The sequence below is a fragment of the Sinocyclocheilus grahami genome, unplaced genomic scaffold, assembly GCF_001515645.1.
Source record: "Sinocyclocheilus grahami isolate Dianchi unplaced genomic scaffold, SAMN03320097.WGS_v1.1 scaffold4303.1, whole genome shotgun sequence".
NCBI classification, from domain to species: Eukaryota; Metazoa; Chordata; class Actinopteri; order Cypriniformes; family Cyprinidae; genus Sinocyclocheilus; species Sinocyclocheilus grahami.
The window spans coordinates 2,038-2,662 of record NW_015509269.1 but is presented as its reverse complement, the minus strand read 5'-3'; the positions used below and the strand labels follow the sequence as shown (position 1 = coordinate 2,662).

Below are 625 nucleotides of genomic sequence, written 5' to 3'. Positions count from 1 at the left end.
TAACTACAAAACAGTTTAATGTTTTAATCCCCCTTGAGTCGGCCCAAAGCCCCAGATGAGGGGATGCATCCTCACAAAACCACAACCGGCTTCATTAATCACGCTAAAGCTGGCTATATTTTTAACCCTTACTATTTATCAGCCTGAGAGAGCATGACAGTGAGGAACAAACCCCTGCGCCCGCGCGCTCATGGGACGCCGCTGATGCATCGTCTATTCATCCTGTGACTTCTTGCTGTTTTTTTCTGTTTCTCTTTCTTCCCATTCAATTAGGACTTTGGCGACGACGGCTCGCTCTACATTACTAAGGTGACTACGATTCACATGGGGAACTACAGCTGTCACGCGGACGGCTATGAGGAGCTGTTCCAGACCCACGTGCTCCAGGTGAATGGTTAGTAGTAGAATCTTTCATATATGTTTGCTTTCATGGACTGTTGTTGTAATGTCTGTCAAAAGTTGTGAAGCAGTGTACCTTCGTTTTCAATAGTGTCCAAGTTACACAATTTAACTATTGTAATAAGCAGTGTACACATTACAAGTAACATGAGTTTTCCATAAAAAGTAACTAAGTAACACGATTAGTTACTTTTTTAGGGAGTAACACAAAATTGTAATGCATTAC

At 42.2% G+C, this 625-nt stretch overlaps 1 protein-coding gene across 1 annotated transcript in view; it reads left to right on the top strand.

Moving 5' to 3' along the window:
• The window catches only part of LOC107576763 (follistatin-related protein 4-like), a gene marked incomplete at its 3' end in the record, with an annotated part of 5,178 nt that extends 4,784 nt beyond the window's left edge, over positions 1 to 394 (top strand). Inside the window, exon 2 of the mRNA XM_016262896.1 lies at positions 274 to 394. Coding sequence (XP_016118382.1) covers positions 274 to 394 — 121 coding nt within the window. The remainder of the gene's footprint in view (positions 1 to 273) is intronic.
• Between the last annotated feature and the right edge of the window lie 231 nt (positions 395 to 625).